The sequence below is a fragment of the Chrysemys picta genome, chromosome 5 (assembly GCF_011386835.1).
Source record: "Chrysemys picta bellii isolate R12L10 chromosome 5, ASM1138683v2, whole genome shotgun sequence".
Lineage (NCBI taxonomy): Eukaryota > Metazoa > Chordata > Testudines > Emydidae > Chrysemys > Chrysemys picta.
Window position 1 is genome coordinate 99,159,836 of NC_088795.1, and position 19,017 is coordinate 99,178,852.

At 40.2% G+C, this 19,017-nt stretch overlaps 1 protein-coding gene across 7 annotated transcripts in view; it reads right to left on the reverse strand.

Moving 5' to 3' along the window:
- Window positions 1–1,650: 1,650 nt before the first annotated feature.
- Window positions 1,651–19,017, reverse strand: part of N4BP2 (NEDD4 binding protein 2) — a 76,183-nt gene continuing 58,816 nt past the window's right edge. For 2 of the 7 annotated variants that reach the window (XR_002889073.3, XR_006172847.2), the window contains 6 exons: window positions 17,353–17,491; window positions 15,432–15,620; window positions 12,553–12,721; window positions 9,317–9,440; window positions 7,102–7,237; window positions 5,027–5,235 (listed from right to left, as the gene is read on the reverse strand). Coding sequence is in view for 3 of the 7 variants with exons in the window: in XM_024106713.3 (XP_023962481.2) it covers window positions 5,190–5,235; window positions 9,317–9,440; window positions 12,553–12,721; window positions 15,432–15,620; window positions 17,353–17,491 (667 nt within the window). In the remaining 4 variants the exon portion in view is untranslated. Of the gene's footprint in view, window positions 5,236–7,101; window positions 7,238–9,316; window positions 9,441–12,552; window positions 12,722–15,431; window positions 16,357–17,352; window positions 17,492–19,017 lie in introns of those variants that run through there. The other 5 variants (XM_024106713.3, XR_010601898.1, XR_010601899.1 and 2 more) reach the window with 5 other exon arrangements.

Genomic DNA, 19,017 nt, shown 5'->3' on the forward strand with positions numbered 1-19,017 from the left:
GGTGAATGCTTCCCTGGAGAACTGGATTCTATCCCTGCTGCTGCCACAGAGTTCTACTATATGATGCTAGACAAGTCACTTAAAACAAACTTTTTACAGGTAGCGATTGATTGTACGTTCATTTTCTGGGTGCTTGACATGGAGACCCTGTATCTAATTTAGAGAAGTGCTAAGTGCTCACAGAACTGAAGTCACTGGGAGCTGTGCTTCAAACACGTTTAATACTGTAGAATGCTAAGGCCTCTGAAAAATCATGTCAGGCATCTCAAACAGGACATCCAAAATTAGTGAATACTTTTGACCTTCATCTCTTTGTGCCACAGTTCCCCATCTGTAAAATGGGAATTACCACTCCATCTCACATAGGTGGCACGAAAATACCTTTGTTAACACTTGTGAAGCACTCATACTATAGTGACAAGGGACGCAGAAAAGCCCATGAGGAAATAAATAATTCTGTCTTCAGATCAGGGTTTGATTAGTGTGCTCTAAATAAGAGCAGGGGCAACAATTGAACAATGAGAAAACTAAATATTGAATAGCTGCTCATTCAGTGAGCACCATCCGTCTTGTGCCCTGAATGAGGCAGGGATCCTGTGGAAAAAAGGAAGATGAATTAAGGTTACACTGGCAACCTTAATTATGGCATTTCCTAACATTTGAGTGCTTGACTTTGCAACCTTCATAATGTTCTCTTAGCGTTGGGGAGGGGTTGTGTGTGTACACATAGGTGCACTAGAAGTAAGAAACTCCTTGCACAGCAATGAAAATAAACATTAGCTTTGCTCTCACCTTTTCAGCCACAGGAAGAGAGTGGCCCTGCACTGTAATTTAGGATTCCAAACTTGATAGGCTGTCTCCTTACCTGTTGAAGTCCCTTGATCAATGTAGACTTAGGGGCAGGTCTTGTAGGTTGCTGAATGACCTTCAGCTGACTACAGGTGAAGATGAATCAATAAAACCTCTGAGGGATTACTCAGGCTCTTGAAACTCTTCTTTCTCCTCTGGGCGATAAGGACTAATTCTTTTCCTCAACAGCTGGAGCTAAATATGTGTAAGGATGAAGCATAGCCTGTTACTTGTTAGTTACCAGAGCCAACTTGCCCGTACAGAACAGGATGGCTCAGGCCAGGCCAAGGGAACAGTGCCAACCTCAGCATGTTCTTCACCCTAGCATTAGCATGCACACATGCCAGCAGCTGCATCTCCTTGCCTCCTAAAGTTTGTAGAGTGGCTATAAGTATGGCAGCTGGACTCTGCTCCTAGCGCTCTCTTGACACAAGGTTGGAATCTATCTTACCCTGCGGCTGCAGAGGTGCACTGGGGGTGGGTGAGAAATGGCTCCTTCTACCCTTCTCTCTCTAGTTCACTTGTGCAAAGCACAGAGGATCTAGTCTTATTTGGCTTCTTTTCAGCTACTGAAAAAACACAAAGGAATACTGAACCAATTACCTGATTTTCAGAGATTCTGAGCACTCACTTTCCATTCTCATCACTGAAAATTAGACCATGAATCTGTTACTTTGTGTCCCAGAAGATGACTTCAAGAAAGAAACAAACACAAGCTTTCTTACAAAACTCCACAACTACATTTTATTTCATTTCAAACGTTGACAATGTTAGTCTCTGAAGGAAAAACTGAAGATCATGTTTGTGGTAAAATTCCTTTATTAATCTAGATTTCATTTGTAAATTCATTTTGACATAAGAAACCCTAAATGCAAATTACAAAACTGTATTCCAGTAAAAATGAGCATAATAGTTAACAATAAATGTACAACTTTATACAAATAATTTTTTTTTCATATTCTATTTTTAAAAATAGAAGTGTATATCTATTATACAGGTCCTAATAACTTTTACAACTGATAGCTGGAACCTGTACTTTTATTATGTGCACTTTCATAGGTATCCGTCATTTAATCCTCATCAGAGCTTGCTCATTAGTTGAGATAGCAAGATCATTTTTTTTTTTCTTTTTAAAGAAAAATAACCTTGCTGCCACAGAACTGTGAAAAGTCAAAGTACTCTTCTTTTTCAGGGTGTTCTACTCCATCCTCTCTTCAATTCTGTGAAGAGGGCTAATTACCATTCTAGAAACGTGAATTACAGTTAAAGATATAAGCACTGGTAATGTAAATTCTATGTCTAATGCATCTCAGCACATTTACGATGACACTGGTTTAATAATACCAACACTGGGATTATTCTCCTATCCACACATGTTCTGCACATGTTTGATGAACATGTTGGATGTGAATGTGGTTAAATTCCACCTCTTCACAGTAAAACTTAATTAGAATACAAGTTCTGTAGGGCATGCAATGAATATCACTTATATACAGTGCATGATTATTAAAATGGTCTCCTTACAAGGTAGTATGGGGCATCTATAAAACTAAGAATGAGGACTCCTGAATTACAAAGGTTTCCAACAACTTAACCTCAAAAAGGTACTGCTATGACTGTGTTTAAGATGACCTAACTAAGCCTAGAAAAATATTTAAAGTTTAAAAGAAATTGAACCACAAACTATAAAAGAAAAACAAAAGCATTAATAAAAAGGACCGTCAAAGTATTTTTAAAAGTATTTTAAAAATCAGTTTTGCCTCACTATTTTTATAATCCCTGGAAATCTGAAAGATTATCTTTAATTTTTTTTTTTAAACAAATCTGTTTCTTTACAGAATCATGTTTTCTTTCGTTGCATGGGCATGTCTGGGTCTGTTATTGAGAATTGATCATGAATGCTAAGCTGCTGACATTAACTTTTCTTTAGGAAAAAGTTTTGAAGCATTTTTTTAATTTAATAAATTGAGTGAACTTTAAGAACAAGTATTTTTAAAAGAAAGGAGTCATATTTTTGGCCTACTAACCTCTACAGTGTCCTGTTAAATAAAAGGAAAAGAAGAAACTGGTGCATACCTATTTTAACAGTCTATGTTCTTTCAGAGTGCTGGTGGTAATACTTTAAGGTTTGAAATGTTCATAGTAAAAATTATGTCACTAGTTTCTTCTTAAAAGGACACCGTAAAGGCTGGAAGTCCCAAAAAATGTTACCTACTTCAAAATATTTTAAAATACAGTTATTTAAAACAGTTCTTCCCATTATAAAATAAATTATTGGGCTCCCAAAACAAAGGCTATAAAATGGAAAAAAAAGTTTCAATGTTTCTTCTGGAAAACTAGGCAAATAATCCAAGATAGAGAGGAGGTTTTTTGTATATCCACCACTCCTCTTCCACTCTGGTTTTCTCCTCCTTTTTAGGTCCCAATTCAGCAAAGCAGAATACTTAAATCCCATTGCTTTAATGAGACTTAAGCACATGTTTAAAATGCATTGCTTAATTGGTACCTTAGGGTTTGATCATACACCACTGAAATCAATGGAAGTTTGGCCATTGATTTCCATAGAGAAGAATCTATTTATCTTATGTTATTACACAACTGTCCGTTACCATATTCAGGCCCCTAGTGCACAGTGCAGAAGCATAAAAAGAACTCTGCTCTTAAGGACTTAAAGAGTAGGGTTCTTTTATATTTGAACATTTTGCCTACAGGGACAGGGCAGAGACCTAAAGTGGAGAGACAAACCGTGTCCATAAGTACCCACAAACCAAAACACAGTTATTAGAGGGCATATCTACACTGCAGCAGGGAGGCGTGATTCCTAGCATGGGTAGACAGACTCATGCTAGCTCAGTTCAAGTTAGCATGCTAAACTTAATGGCCTGGACACTGCAGCACTGGAGGCATCCCAGGCTAGCTGAGTACAAGCCTGCCTGACCCCCGAAGCCTCAATGGCACGTACAAAGGGATGGTGCATGTAAATTCTGTTATTTGTGTGCATACAACTCTGTGTAAGCACAAACAAAGGGTACTGTTTTGAAAATTTCCCCCCCAAAATGTACTGACATACTAACTTAAGAATATGAAAAATACCTCACATTCACCTATTAACATTATTTCCAGTACACAATTCAATTGTTATGAAAACAAAGTTTCATAGCAAAGCTTTAAAAACTATTATATTAAAGGAAATTTATGTCTCTCAATTTTCAAGGCTGTTACATACTATAATAAAAGCATATTTTAAGATGTTCCATTTTGTTCTTAAAATAAACGCTCTGATTGTTTGCTGAAAAATATCTTAAGTATGGGGGGGGGGTCAGAGGCATTATAAGCACATTTTCTGGATCCTGAAGAACTGCTAATGTCAAAGAAATTCTTCCTCTAATCTGATCTTTCCAGTTGAGCAATTACCACTATACTACTATAAACTGTTTTGCTGCTAGAAAAAGTGCTTGAAATGCCATACAGTTAAACATAATATTTACTACTGGAGACGTGCCAATTTATCTACTTATTTATTTTATTATACACAGATAAAATGTAGGTAGAGATGAGACTATGGGGTTATGTTTTTCTCCTTAAAGAATTAAGGTGCATTAATAAAATTTTCTAACAGACTTTAGGTCCCAATCCAGAGTCCTTATAACACACAACTCCTATTGACTTCAAGAAGAGTTCTGTATGAATAAGGACAGCAGAAATGGCCCATATTTTCAAGAAACCACCGCTTAAAGATCATGGCTCAGATTTTCAAAAAGAATCTTTGAGTGTTAGGCATTCACCTGCCTTGGGTTTCAAATTTCCATGGGGGTTGGATACCTCGCTCCTTTAGGCTCCTTTGAAAATCTCAACTCAAAATTCTAACACACACAATAACTAACTATCTTTAAACAAGTTAACTTTTACTGTGTATATTTTAAAGTTACAAAATCCACAACAATTAAAATGTATTGGGCCAGAGATAATCTTAGGCTCTGTCTGCACTGAGAAGGAAGCAGTGTTTGAAAACGGGACCTTAATTTCTCTTTAACACTATTGTTATTGGTAGCATCTATTGTTCAGCAGTATTGTAGGTCTACACTTCTCATTTTGTTCAGCAGTATTGCAGGTCTGTACTTCTCATATTAAAATCTCTGTAAGAGGATCTTCCCTTTGGAGTTATGAAAAAATACACTTCAATCTTACCATTTTATTGGAAACACATGCTGACAAAACTAATTGATATAAAATAAGTTGAAAAAATTTTCTATTAAAATACTGTTTTTAAAGTACATTAAGTTATAATTACTGACACTGTTTAAAGTTTTTAGTTTCACACTCCCCTTCTTCACACCCTTTTACTTCAGCATGACTTTCAGGCAGCCTGGTTTTATTTCTGTGAACCTGTTAAACAAGAGGAGATTAAGATTCAAAGTTTATATTATGGCCAGCACCATATCTCCTAGTCCTAGAAAGTGAATAAGGTTGTCATCCAGGAGTAGGGTGACAAGATTTCCAAAGTGAAGAAATCAGGACATCCTCTATTTATAGAGTGGACGGTTTTACATGGGATCGTTTTTGGTATGGTCAGAGAGCTCTGAACAGTAGGGTTTTGGCAACTGTAATGAGAGAGAGAGAAAAAATTGCCCAATCCTCCTCCTAATATCTGCTATGCTTTTATCTTTCCCACTCTTCCCTATTCTTCTGAAGAAAAGCAAATGTGGTACTCATCTTCAGAAAGAGAAAGAAGAGGAGTCCAGTAACTGCCATCCTATAAATTTAACTTCAACTCCTAATAGGATAATGAAACAAACATTAAGGGTGGGAAAAAGAAAGATCACACAATATTGATGGTAGGATTTTCAGAAATGTGCAGTGTTGACCAAACTCCACGGCATGAATTTATAAAGTACAAATTTTGGCAGACAAACTTGGATTGATTTTAGACATTGGTCATTTATCAGAGAGAGGAGTCTAGGGTGGCACTGCAGTGTTGGTGTTAAACAGATTGTACTTCATCTTTTTTAGAGATCATCATTAATGAAGGTGTTTAACGAACTTTACAGATTATACAGAATTGAAGGACTAGTTAGGACAAAGAAATAAAAAGGGATCTAAGGAGATCAAAAATATGGTAATAAAATAAAAAAATAGATTCCTTTTAGTAAAAAGCAAGTTAGTACACCTAAAACAAACAAACAGATTTTCAGTGAGAGGGAAAATTTTGGAAAGAAGTACTAAGAAGAGAGATTTTGGAGTGACAATAGAAGAGGAATCAGACATGCATTTCCAGTGATATATGGCAACAAAACAGGCCAATACAATTTTGGGGCAGGATATGCAGATGAATCACTTCATAGAGCAAGAAGACAATGATCCCTCTTTAGAGAGCTTGAATATTGCACTGGTATTAGAATATTGCACAGTACTAGAAACAGTAACAAACTGGAGGGAGTTCAGAGGTTTGGAGGGATTGATTTATGAGGAATATATTTGAAGATATAACAGAAGAGAGAGGAATATATTTATAGCTCAATGAAATTAAGAAATGGAAAACTGTAGGTTGAATATCAAGAAAAAAAATGCTCATAGGCTGCAGAATTATTTGAAATGCCACATGCTTCATTGCTTGGGACATGTACAGGTAAGTCTTGTCTACACTGTGCATTCTCAGAGCTTCTCCACTTGGTGATCTGGCACTGGTATAATTCTCCATTGGGAGCTACCAATAGTAGGAGCACTAGAGGATTGGGTGCAGGCTTTTCACCAGCTTGCAAACAGATTACAAAGTTAAAGACAAGATGGTAAAAATCCTGCACCCTCTCAACATGAGTGCTCCTCTATCACTTCAGTGCAGACATCTCTAATGACTGGTCAAAGAACTAAAAAAAGTACAACAGGGAATAATACTGCACTGTCAATTTGTTGGATGAACTAATAGGTATTTTCTCTATCTTATTTCTCTGATTCAATGATAGTTTAAGAGTATTCTGGAAAAATAAAGTTTATAGATTTTTAAAAGTATGGGTAAGCATATGAAATGTTTGGCATGCGTGTATACACTCAATAAAAATCTTAATTTTAATATGTTTCTAAGTATTTGCTTCCCTTCATGGACTGGTTATACTGATTGGAAATGGGTAATAGTGACAAACTGGAAAATATCTCTATTTTTTACGAATACATGCAGGCTTCTGTGTGGTTAATTATGATGGGTTACTTGCTATCAAAGATAACGATATCAAAGATAAAACCGCCTCAGGAACACACCTTCAAAGCAGCCAAGATAATAATGGCTGTGCCATTAATAGAGAAGAAACTACCAGTCCTGCTCCATCCAGGTTAGAATGGTTTACTCTTCAGAAACCTAAACCTTGGATCAAAGGAGATCGAAAACCTCAACATCCTAGAAAAAAGGAGGAGGGGTTGGGTGATCTGAGAAAGGCTCCCAGTGTGTGTCAGTGAAATGCTGACAGGCAAGCAAACTCACACAGAGGGAGGGGGGTAAAAACTCCAGAGGCGCTGTCTGCTTCTCCCAACTCAGAGACAGAATCAGCTGGGCTGAAGGAAAACCTTTAAAAGGTCTAAGTAATATCCACATGTGTAGGCCTCATTATTTTTACCCTTTGCATCATATGCTTCGTATCATTTGGGAATGAATACATAATGCTTTGTTTTGAAGATGCTGGTTCTGTGCCACTGCAAATGCAAATGTGAGCTGTCAGGCTCCAAAAGGGAAACGCTTACAGGTGCCAGTTGAACTTGTGTTGTTAACTTGGTTGGGGACCAGGGCTGCAGCCCAGAGATCCAGCCTAAGGCCTGGTCCCCACTAACGCCCCAATTCGGACTAAGGTACGCAAATTCAGCTACGTTAATAACATAGCTGAATTCGAAGTACCTTAGTCCGAACTTACCGCGGGTCCAGACGCGGCAGGGAGGCTCCCCCGTCGATGCCGCGTACTCCTCTCGCCGAGCTGGAGTACCGGCGTCGACGGCGAGCACTTCCGGGATCGATCCATCGCGTCTAAACTAGACGCAATAAATCGATCCCAGAACATCGATTGCTTGCTGCCGGACCCTCCGGTAAGTGTAGACGTACCCTAAGAGTGGATGGACTATAGGGTTCCCCCCGGGGTAAGGTGCAGGAAGCAAGGCTTGTCACCTGAGGGATGTACTTATGAGGGACTAAAAGGGGTCTTTGGAGTAACTTGCTCCAGTAACCTCGACAGAAACTCAATTATGTACACAAAAACAAACTCATCTAATGTTTTCATCTACCATCCAAAGTAAACGTGGACAGAAGAAAACTGTATCGAACTTCCCTTATGGGACAGTTTTATGTCATGAAATTTTATCTCCACTGGAACTATTATAGGATTGCCAACTTTCTGACTGCAGAAAACCAAACACCCTTGTCCTGCCCCTTGCCCTGAGATCCTGCCCCCCACTCACTCCATCCTCTCTCTCCCCATCGCTCACACTCTCCCACACTTGCTCATTCACTCATTTTCACTGGGCTGGGGCAGTGGTGCGGGAGGGGTGCTCCCGCTGGGGGTGTGGACTCTGGGGTGGGGCCAGGAATGAAGGGTTTGGGGTGCAGGAACCTCTGGGCTAGGAGGTGGGGCCAAGGGGTTCAGAGTGTGGGAAGGGGTTCCGGCTGGGGCAGTTGGCTGGAGTGTGGGAGGGAGTACAGGCTCTGGGCTGGGGGTGCAGGCTCTGAGGTGAGGCCAGAAATGAGAGGTTCAGGGTGCAGGAGAGGGCTCCAGGCTGGGGCAGGGGATTGGGGTGCAGGGCTGAGGGCTCCAGCTTGGGGTGTGGGCTCTGGGGTGGGGCCAGGGATATGGGGTTTGGAGTGCGGGAGGGGGCTCAGGGCTGGGGTGCGGGAGGGGGTACGGGCTCTGGGAGGGAGTTTGGGTGTGGGAGAGGGCTCAGGGCTGGGGCAGGAGGTTGGGGAAAGAGTTTGAGAGAAGAAGGGGGCTCAGGGTTGGGGTGCAGGCTCTGGGCGGTGCTTACCGCAGGAAACTCCCAGAAGCGGCAGGCATATCCCTCTGGCTCCTAGGCACAGGGGCAGCCAGGGGGCTCTGTGCGCTGCCCCCGCCCACAGGTGCTGACCCTGTAGCTCCCATCAGCCGTGGCTCCCAGCCTATGGGAGCTGTAGGGGCGGCACTTGGGCAGGTGCAGAGCCCCTTGGCTGCTCTTGCGCCTAGGAGCCGGAGGGACACGCCAGCCACTTCCGGAAGCCACACGGAGCTGGCTGCTGCGGCCAACCAGACTTTTAACGGCCCAGTCAGCAGTGCTGATCGGAGTCGCCAGGGTCCCTTTTTGACTGGGCTTTCCGGTCAAAAACCGGATGCCTGGCAATCTTAAACTATTATGATAGTTGATCTGCCTTATTTTACAAATTGAATAGTTTTCTAAAACACATTTCAGTGTTTAGTTAGCTGAATGTAGGTTCAAAATATCAGTAACAGAAATCTAAGCTCACCTGAAGTTGTGGCTTGTGAGGTATTTAATGGCTGCTGGTTTGATGCGAGCAACTCCTCCCTGGCTATGGTTTCCTCTTCCCGTGATCACACACAGATATGGTTTACCACCAGTCTGCTTGTACTCTGTTACAGGAGGAATTGTAACGGTTACAATGTTCTCTCTGCACAGACTCAGCATTTAACAGAACTTTCTTATCCATACATCTGAAAATTTTCACCACAGTGATTTACAATTCTGTTTTCCTACATTAGCTTTAACCGTTATGTATGCATCACTACAATCCATTTTTCCTCTGGCATAAAAAGTAAATTAAATTTGCCATTAGAGTTTAAGAAATATGTCTGAATGAACTGTTCAAATCTGGACTATATCTTGAAACCTATACATTGTGCTCTGTCACAGAAACCTCATGATTTTATAGAAACATCATTCATTATTCATGTCAGACCTGTATTTGGAATTTACAGCCAGTTAGAACATAAGATAGTTAAAAGAGCACAATAAAAAAACAGCAGTTTTAGTAGAGAACGTTTACAAGAACAATCTCATCATGAACATGAAGCAAAATTCTTAAATCTAAATAAATTGTATCAGTTTTGCATGAAGAAATTTTTTAACTGAAATAATTTTCACAAGACACAAAGATAGGACGAGGAAGAAACATGAAACTGTACATTAATTTTTAACCTCTGAATCAAAGTCAGACTAGCAGGGTAGTAATTTCTCAAACATTGGAGCAGTTTCTTGGGAACATCCTAAGGATCAATATAGCATTTCAATACATCAGCATGGGCTCTACTAGGGCTTTTCTCTAGTAGTCACAAATATTCTGCCTCTAGAAAAGGTTGCAGTAATCTACTATTACTGTATCGTCTGGAAGGGGACAACTGGGGAGGGGAAGGAAGAGTTAATCTGGATTTTATAACTAAATAATTGGAGGTGCTAACTTTTTCTTTTTCTTTCTTTTTTTTTTTTTAAACTGAAGGGACCACTTACAGATTGGCACTTTGTGCAGGATCTATCCTAATCTTGCTCTCTCCCCTTTATCTACTTCTTTTTCGTATTATCTGTGATCTTTGACAACTTTCAAAGCACCTAGAGCCTGGATGGATCTCTTTTTATGTAAATTGAAACAAATAAATAAATATTTCAGAGTCAGGAGGCTACTGAGCAAGGACAACTCTGTCAGCATTCCAGAGCTGCTGACAATAAGTGTTGAGTCATAGGAAATTAAAACTCTATGGATTAATGGGAAAATATATGATACGTTATTAAGCAGAGGTTCAGGTTTATAGCAGTGGTCACCAACTGGTAGATCATGATCGACTGGTCGATCCTGGAGCCTCTGACACTCGATCGCGATCTCTGGCCGCCAAAAGTCCGGCAGCGTAGTGAGGCTAAGGCAGGCTCCCTGCCTGCCCTGACCCCATGCCACTCCTGGAAGTAGCCAGCACATCTCTGCAGCTCCTGGGGGTGGGGCACACCACCGGTCTCCACACACTGTTTCTGCCTGCAAGCACCATCCCCACAGCTCCCATTGGCCAGGAATGGGGAACTGTGGCCAATGGGAGCTGTGGGGACAGTGCCTGCAGGGAGGGGCAGCGCCCGAAACAATGTGTCCCCTGCCAGGGGCTGCAGGGGCATGCTGGCCACTTCCGGGAGCGGCAGGGGCAGGCAGGGAGCCTGCCTCAGCCCCACTGCGCCACTGCCCGGGAACTGTCCAGCGGGAGCCTACAGCCTCCCACACCCCAACCCCCAGCCTTGAGCCCCGTCCTGGAGCCATCACCCTGCACCCGAATCCCCTGCCCAGCCCTAAGCCCCCTCCCGGAGCTTGTGCCCTGCACCCCTTCCTGCACCCCAACACTCTGCCCCAGCCTGGAGCCCCCTCCTGCACCCAAACTCCCTCCCAGAGCTTGCACCCTTCACCCCTTCCTGCACCCCAACCCCAACCCCCTGCCCCCGGCTCAGCCGGAGCCCCCCTCCACATGCCAAACCCCTTGGTCCCAGCCCCCCCCCACATGCTGAACCCTTTGGCCCCAGCCCCCTCCCGTACCCCAACACCCTGACTCAGCCTGGTGAAAGAGAGTGAGGGCGGGGGAGAGAAAGCGACAGAGGGAAGGGGGATGGAGTGAGCAGGGCGGGGCCTCGGGGAAGGGGCAGCATAGATCCTGGGTTGCACTTAAATTCAAAAAGTGATCTTGTGCATAGAAAGGTTGGAGACCATTGGTTTATAGTATAGGAGTCTCATTTTATGACTAGCATGGATGAGGTGAGCAAATTTGGAGTTAATTAGTTCTGGCACTCATATTGCAAGTGAGAGGCCCCATTTAACACCTCAGTTTCCCCTGTGTTAGGAAACTGTTTTTAAAGAGATCATTTAGAAATGTTTTCTATTCACATGGTTGTTTGTGCCTTACATGGTACGTATTTCTTATAAAACATTCCAGGTGTGTTTAATTTGTAAAGTTAGTATTTTCTGCATTTATTTTTATAATTATTTTTTTCCCTAAGAAAAGAACATTCCTGCAATACTTGAATGCTTCACTGGGAGGAAAATTAAAAAAACACCTTCATGCACAACTGCACAGAATGACATTTAGGAACGTTACAATGCTTCTGAAACTTGAGAGAATCCAATTCACAGGTGATAATTTTATCTTAAAGGCCATTAAAAGATCATTCAGAAATCTGAACACTTTTATATAAAACTTGTGTTAGGACATTGTTGGATTATGCTGGTCTGCAAGCATAACACTTTTGCTTAAGATTTAAAAAAACCAACAAAATACTGAAAGAGAAGAGAGTGAAAAAATGACTCAAAAAGGGAGGGAAGGGGATGTGATTAACTTTGGTAAAAAAGTCAGGATGAAAAATCAATAAAGGAGAAATTAACTGATCTCCTTGATAAAGGAGGAGAAGAAGAAGAAAAGAAAAAATGAGAATAAAGTGTAGTAAAAAGGGAAAGACAAACTAACAGAGATACAGGCGGGAAAGAGAAAAGAGAAGCACATTTTATTTGCATTTCCATGACACAAAATACCACTGTTCACTGGGGATCGTTAAAGTTATAATAAAATCAAGTTGTCTTCAGGTGTTGCTAAGTTGCCTTTATTATTAATATTCATACCCCTTATATTTCCCTGTTTATAAAATGTATTCTTTCTACTTTGGCCTTCTGAGCAAAGTGTCAAAGTGATAACTGTGTGCGTGGATTGATTATTAGTTTATTCCTACCGTGGCTTTTCTCCTGTAGTACTCTGGACAAGTGATTAATGGCTTCATCGACATGAAGCCCATGCAGATCCAAAACATTCTCAGGCAGCAGAGATGCATTTACTTTCTCAAAGATTTGCACAGCAGCATCATGGTTTGCTTCTTTCATCTTCTGCTCATGAAGGCGACCCTTTATTCATAAACACATCAACTGTTAAATTCTAAGACTTAATCTAAGCTCCATACTGGTTATCAGGATTCAAGATGACAGCACAAGCAGGGTGCTTTTAAATTTCATTGCATCAAACTGTGAACTATAATCACAACTGAAATTCTGCAAGTGTGTCACTAAAACCTATTTAGAGGGAGTCATGTGCTGATTTAATCAAACTCGCTCACGGGACACTGGTCAAAGCTTGCACAGAGAAGAGATCAGAATCAAGAAAATGAAGGAAAGCCAGAGAGAAAAAAATAAACAGTATAAGATGCCTACATGAACACTAACATAAACCCCATTCAGTGTTGAATTTCAACTTGTTAGTTAATATTCTATCCTAACAATGGTATTGCACTTTTTGAAAATATTAGTTGTACATTTATTCAGGGGCGGCTCCAGGCACCAGCGCAGCAAGTGCGTGCCTGCAGCGGCCTGTCGGTCGCTGTGAAGGCGGCAGTCAGGCAGCCTTCAGCGGCACGCCTGCGGGAGGTCCGCTGGTCCCGCAGCTTCGGCGGCAATTCGTTGGCGGGCACGCCGAAGGTGCGGGACCAGCAGATCACCTGCAGACACGCCGCCGAATCCGCGTGACCGGCAGACTACCCACAGGCGTGCCGCCGAAGGCCGCCTGACTGCCGTGCTTGGGGTGGCAAAAAACATAGAGCCGCCCCTGCATTTATTAAATCAGAAGTCTCAAACAATTGGCCCACAGGCCAGAACAAGCCTCTCAAATACTTTAAATCTAGTCTGAGTCTACAGAATGTATTCATTCAGATCAGACTAGCCATGCAGTTGAGAACATTTCCTCTATAGCTGCCAAATCTCCTGGTTTTCTTTATGGAAAATCTTCCATGATGGAGGCAGCACCTCTATCAGGGGAATAGTGCAGCCTGCTAAGGAGAAGAAGGTGAAGAGACAAAGAACAAGCACTGGAACTGTCAATACAGCAGGGAGCAGCTTTTAGGATATTGGCCTGATGGTGCAATAAGCAGAAGAAGAGATTGCAGGTGACATTTTGTCTTAAAGTTTCTCTAGTGGCTGACCAGTATTAGTGGCAGATTCAGAGATACCAGCCCTGCAATCCTCACTTGCAGGGAGCTGTAAGCACCAGCAAACACCACAAACATTCAAGTCTCAAACTCAGGCTCTCAAACAAAATCTAGTTTTTGCAATTTTTGCCTCAAATTGAAAGTACAAAGAAAAAATTAAACACAAGAGGCAAGTATTTCACAAGAGTGAAGGTAACAGTTAGCTTTTCCCTAAAAGCTGTAGAATAAATTCTTTATTTTGCAAATTTCACTTATAATTTGTATCCATGATGAAGAGGCAGGATAGTGGTTGAAATTATATTTCTGTCCAACAATCATGCAGACATCACTATTTAGAATCTTCCTGAACAAGCCATAACAATATATAGATTAGAAATATAACAAAGCTACTTTTTAAAAAAAGAATCAGATACTAAATATTTTAATAAAATTTCTCAACTCACCAATATGAGTAGTAGGTAATAAAATTGCACACAATATAAAGTATTAAATATTCTATTAGAAAAATGTAGTGCTGTCAATCAACTAAAAATTAATTGTGATTAATTGCGTGATTAAAAAATAATTGTACAATTAAAAAAATTGTAATTAATCGCACTGTTAAACAATAATAGAATACTATTTATTTAAATATTTTGGATGTTTTCTACATTTTCAAATATATCAATTTCAATTACAACACAGAATACAAAGTGTACAGGGCTCACTTTATATTTATTTTTTATTAAAATATTTGCACCATAAAAATGATAAATAAAAGAAATAGTATTTTTCAATTCACCTCATACAACTACTGTAGTGCAATCTCTTTATCATGAAAGTGCACCTTACAAATGTAGTTTTGGTTGTTGTTACATAACTGCACTGAAAAACAAAACCATTTAAATCTTTAGAACCTACATGTCCACTCAGTCCTACTTCTTGTTCAGCCAATCGCTAAGAGAAACAAGTTTGTTTACATTTATGGGAGATAATGCTGCCCACTTCTTAATGACAACGTTACCTGAAAGTGAGAACAGGTGTTTGCATGGCACCGTTGTAGCCAGCGTCGCAAGATATTTACATGTCAGATGTGCTAAAGATTCATATAGCCAAAATAATATAAAGTGAGCACTGTACACTTGGTATTCTGTGTTGTAACTGAAATTGATATATTTGAAAATGTAGAATAACATCCAAAAATATTTAATAAATTTCAATTGGTATTCTACTGTTTAACAGTGCAATTAATCACAATTAATTTTGTTAATCGTGTCAGTTAACTGCAAAAACTTGACAGCCTTAGAAAAATGATTTTATAGTAACATTTCTGTATCACTGTATAGCAAAGATGTGATGAGTATTTCATAGTTTTAAAACTTTCAATAGAAATTTGCACTATAAAAATATTAGTTTTACACAAGCTTTCAGATCAGTGTAAAACTACAATCTACTTTCTAACCAATGAATGCACTTGTGATAGTTGGGGGACGTCCCAAGATTTGCATATTTTGGGAGGTTTAAAAATAAAGCAAATCCAAACAAGTGCAGTAGGTGAATTCATGTTCAAATCACATTCAGTTGGGTATTTGGCTCTCTTTGAGCTGAGGGGTGAAAACATCCTCAAATCAAAACACAACACACTTTTCTCTTTTTACCTGTTGTGCATAAAATGTTGCCACAGGCTTCATACCCATGCGATAGGCCTCCTCTGCTTTTTTTAAGCATTCTTGTTTCTTTTGCTGGTGAAGGAAAGCCTCTGCTCTAAAGTCATCATACCCTGGGTACTCAATGTCTTGGAACACCATCTCATTCAAAACATCTTCAGCCTCCTTGGATTTTTTTGCCTGCGACAGGTAACATTTGCAATAAAGGCCTGGTCCAAATTTCATTGAAGTCCACTGCAAAGCTCCCATTGATCTCACTAGAGCAGTATCAACCTCTAAGTGAGATTACTTGTGTCTGAAACATGGGCTATGTGATATTTATTCATTATAGTATAGCAAATACAAACATATCGCAGGAAAACAAGCTTGAGAGAAAATATTAACACATTACAAGTAAAACTAATGTTTTACTGACAGATATGTGACAAATGAAAATACCCCCCCATGTTTGTAGTCTCTGTTTGTCAGGCTAATGCGTATATAGAGGAGTAAGTGTCCAGTTTAATTTTTTATTACTAAGAAATTGTACAAGCACAAGTAAGCAAATTCAATAAGGACAAATGCAAAGTACTCCATTTAGGAAGGAACAATCAGTTGCACACATACAAAATGGGAAATGACTGCCTAGGAAGGAGTACTACAGAAAGGGATCTGGGGGTCATAGTGGACCACAAACTAAATATGAGTTAACAGTGTAACACTGTTGCAAAAAAAGCGAACATCATTCTGGGATGTATTAGCAGGAGTGTTGTAAGCAAAACATGAGAGTAATTCTTCTGCTCTACTCCATTCTGATTAGGTCTCAACTGAAGTATTGTGTCCAGTTCTGGGCGCCACATTTCGGGAAGGATGTGGACAAATTGGAGAGAGTCCAGTGAACAGCAACAAAAATGATTAAAGATCTAGAAAACATGACCTATGAGGAAGATTGAAGCAAATTGGATTTGTTTAGTCTGGAAAAGGGAAGACTGAGAAGGGACATGATAACAGTTTTCAAGTATGTAAAAGGTTGTACCAGGAGGAAGAAAAATTGTTTTTCTTAACCTCTGAGGATAGGACAAGAAGCAATGGACTTAAACTGCAGCAAGGGAGGTTTAGGTTGGACATTAGGAAAAACCTCCAAACTGTCAGGGTGGTAAAGCACTGGAATAAATTGCCTAAGGAGGTTGTGGAATCTCCATCATTGGAGATTTTAAAGAGCAGGTTAGACAAACACCTTTCAGGGGACTGGACTAGATGACCTCTCAAGGTCCCTTCCAGTTCTATGATTCTATCTCTAAGAGGATGGTGGAGCTAATGACATCAGTTGAGGAAACTGCAGTCCCTGCTTTCAGTTAAACTGAAGGATGCTGCCTTGGTAATTCCAAAAAGGCCTTTTAAATATTTCACTGTAGATCTTTAAAACAAATACCCCTTGGGAAGGGGGAGGAGGGCGGCTGATCAAGTGCAAACTTTCCAATTCCAGACTGGATTTTTCTGATTGTTTGGAACGTTCTAAGCGCCCTTTTCCCTGCCCAATCTCAGTATTCACTCCATGAAGGAAGGGAGTGTGCATATGTGACTGAGAAAATTAAGCAAAAAACCAAAACTGCTAAACTTCAGAAGAATAGAGCTTTATGGTTCAAGCTTGTTAGATAGTAAAGACAGGTCAGTACTGCCCTTCTAAAAATCTCAGTAGAACTGAGTGTTCGTTACTCAGTGCTTCACATTCTAGGAAGAAGATAATGTCAAAAATATCCACATTCACTGTGACAAAAATACAAACCACAAATGTTGCAGCAAAATGTGTACTGTAACACTGATGACAGGACTTCAGTATATATATATATATATATATATATATATATATATATATATATATATATATATATATGTGTGTGTGTGTGTAATTATGAAAAAAATTGGCTTGTACCTTTTTCTCTCGGTTCTTTATAGCACTACAGGAAGGGAGAGTGTCACTTTGCTGAGCAATCTCTTGAGCTACAACCGTTTTTACAGGGTCTGCCTCCAGGACACAGTTCAGAAATTGCTCGGTCTGTTCTAAGGAGTAGCTGTAGAGAGTCAATAAAATATCAGTAACTTTGCATATATGTTGTTCCAATGCATATTAACAGCAGCTGCATTTGTTAAAATATATACAGTACACCTACGGGAGTAAATGCTATCATAACAGTACTGGAGTTGTCACTTTTCTACTCACTAGTTCAGCAAAGTTCCTTGTAATACATCACCAGACTCAGATTTTCATTGAATTGCATACCTGCCTTGGTGCTAACAGATGTACCAAGTGCTGTTTGACAGCCAGTAATTAAAAGAGACAGATACTGCTAAGATTTGTGGAATCAAAACAGAACTTTATTATTTCTGTTTTTAAAGGTCATGGTATTCTTTGTGTGCATTTTAAACAGAAGTAAGTGCTCATTAAGAAATAAGAAATCATAGACGATAGTCCAGCACTCACAACCTACACTACAACAACAATCATGTGCGTCAGTGTGGCTGAGAAAATAACTGTGAGAAGAAAACAGATTTCATTTTCAAGCTTCTTGAAATTTATAACCTATAGTAAGAAAAGTGACTTTAAAAAATCATGAAGAATATTTTGACATTGTACCTTTGAACACTAAGGAAACTATGTAATACTTAATCTTATTTTCAATCAGCCTTTACTATATAGATTTATGGAAGAAATTGATCCTGTTCTTACTATCACAACTTTGGTAGTCCTCTATTTTTCATATTGCTCAACAGACTGATAAGAGGGAGACTGTTTTAAATCAATGAGGTGTTGTGAAGAAGCCACAAAGGCAAGGATATCGAGGAAGGAGTTAGGAGGGAAACTTGTGAGGAAAGAAAGAAATGAAAACAAAGATGCTACAAAAGTGGAATTGTGTGGGCTTGAAAGGGAGGACAGGCTCCTTAAACGTAATGTAAAAGGTTAAGGGAAACCGGTGAATGGATTCAGGGAGGCCTGTGAAATGGCCTGAGCAGTGGATGAAAATGACTATTTTAGCAGCGGCACTGTAGATGAACTAAAGAAAGTTACAGAGAGGTGAGAGAGGAGGTGGTTGCAGCAGTAAAAGTGAATGGTGACCAAGGTATGGACAAGTGCTTGAGCTGCTGAGATGGAGAAAAGGACAAATTTTAGAGATGCTGTAGCGAAATAACCTACAAGATCTGATGACAGCCTAGATGTGTAGGTAGAACATGTAGGAAGCAAGAAACTCAGTGTGAAGAGGAAGATAGTTGGAATGGTCAAGGGTGATAGCAAAAGAAGGAGAAGGGAAGTTTTAGGAAGAATGATGGACCTCAGTTTTCACAATCTTGAATTTCAAATGGTAGCTGGACATCAAGGATAAGAAGCTGAAAAGAATCAGATGCAAGAATGGATGGAAGGAGAGATGACACTGCCCCAGCCTGCTTCATAGCTGCTGTGGTGAGGAGTAGAGAATTAGCAGCAGATGTTAGGCCACGGTAGATTTTCCCTCTGGCTGAGTGCCATTCTCATTGACCATACTGTTCCCATTACTTGCCAATCTCTCCAAGTCAATTCTTAGGATGGCTGCTCCTTGAGAAC